Raw genomic sequence first — 1,555 nt, forward strand, 5'->3', positions numbered from 1 at the left:
ACGATGAACGAGAGATAGTTTAAGCTGAACAGATTATAAGCGTTTCATCTCTGGTTGTTTCGAGCCAAACCAATAGCACTAACTCAGCCATTTTCAATAGCAATTGAATACCAATCATTTATCAAGATCACACTAAATATAGTAATAAGAACAACTTGGGTTTTCAATGTGAAAAATACAATACTATTGAGTATATACTTAGTTGCGATAATAACAAAGCCTTGTTATCCTAAAAATGGATTATCACTTCAAACCTAACCATGCGGCATAAGTTGATTTCAAGAACACGACATTCTTCTTTTCTTGGAGTCACAGTTGTCACAGATCTTGTGACACTCGAGACAGAACTCAATTAACACTGTTCTGTACTAGTTGAGATAACATTCAAAACATATCAGAAGATTCTTCTCCTCCTCAGAGTGTTTGACCAATCAGAGATGCATTTTCGAAATACATCTAGTTTCCGCAGGTTTTCTAAACACATCCGTCAGCTCCAGGATTTCCTCCTGTGTCATAGCACTTTGTTTTCGCTTCTTGAACAACTTATTGTAGTCCAGCTCCAACTCATCCTCCTCGTCGGACTCAACCGGACTCTCGTGACCGATGGTGAACCCATTCTGGTCTTCCTGCTCCTCTTCCGAGTAATCATCATCGCTCTGGCTGTCACATCGCCTCATAATGTGCCGCTTTTCGTCCTCGGACAGAACTGTTTGGTGGATCGATTTTTTGTACCGAACCATTTGACTGCTCTCCAAATTGTAGGGATCCACGCGATGGGTAAGGATAAAGTGGCAATGCAGGTCATCCTCGTTCATGAAAGCCTCCTTGCAGTACCCACACCGAAACCGTATCGAATGGTAGTGCTTGATCCGGTTGTGAGTCATCAATATCTCGAACGTGGAGTACCTCAGCGAGCACAGATCGCACACGAACTGGATCGAGTCGTTGTATATCTAGATAACAAAAACACTATGTTCAATAAATCAGGAGTGGGTTATTTATGGTTGCCTCATTACCTCAATTTCAGACATTTTTTTGTTGCACAGATAATTCCAGATACGGTTCAAAGTCAGATTAACGATCCTTCTACTTTGCAAATGGTAAATGAACTGAGTCGCATTGATCGTGACAGTTATAAGGAAACCTTCGGATCAAAATTGGTTCGATGTCCCAATTAACACATCGTTGCGAAATTTACTATCACATATTCGATTTGGTGTGTACTTTTTTGATTTTGCAAATTAGAAACAACTCGCAAAAGTTTTTGTAGGCGCGATTTGTTGCCCTTTATGACGACTTGTTTACAACCAACCGGCAAAATATTAGAAACGTTATAAATATCCTAGCTTATCTAGTGTAGCTATTTTTGTCCATGTCTATATTAGATATTTCAATTAGTTTACAACTTAAAATAGTTGTGAGTCATGGAACCCAGTCTGCAATAAGACACGAGAGTGTATCGTGTATTGTTATTGTGGAGTAATCATACATAAAAAAAACGACGTTCGCAATTTGTATCTGCGTCGAAGTGCAAATTCCCGGCAAATATGCTCTA

The 1,555-nt window shown here is 39.4% G+C and overlaps 1 protein-coding gene across 1 annotated transcript; it reads right to left on the bottom strand.

The window, feature by feature from the left end:
• Positions 1–212: 212 nt before the first annotated feature.
• LOC129780308 (uncharacterized) lies at positions 213–1,094 on the bottom strand. Its single transcript, XM_055788411.1, has 2 exons — positions 1,017–1,094; positions 213–953 (listed from the first exon to the last, which is right to left on the bottom strand). The coding sequence occupies exons 1-2, from the start codon at positions 1,029–1,031 to the stop codon at positions 432–434; spliced, it is 537 nt and encodes a 178-aa protein (XP_055644386.1). The 5' UTR covers positions 1,032–1,094; the 3' UTR covers positions 213–431.
• Positions 1,095–1,555: the final 461 nt, after the last annotated feature.

Source organism: Toxorhynchites rutilus, chromosome 3 (assembly GCF_029784135.1).
Source record: "Toxorhynchites rutilus septentrionalis strain SRP chromosome 3, ASM2978413v1, whole genome shotgun sequence".
In the NCBI taxonomy this organism is placed as follows: Eukaryota; Metazoa; Arthropoda; class Insecta; order Diptera; family Culicidae; genus Toxorhynchites; species Toxorhynchites rutilus.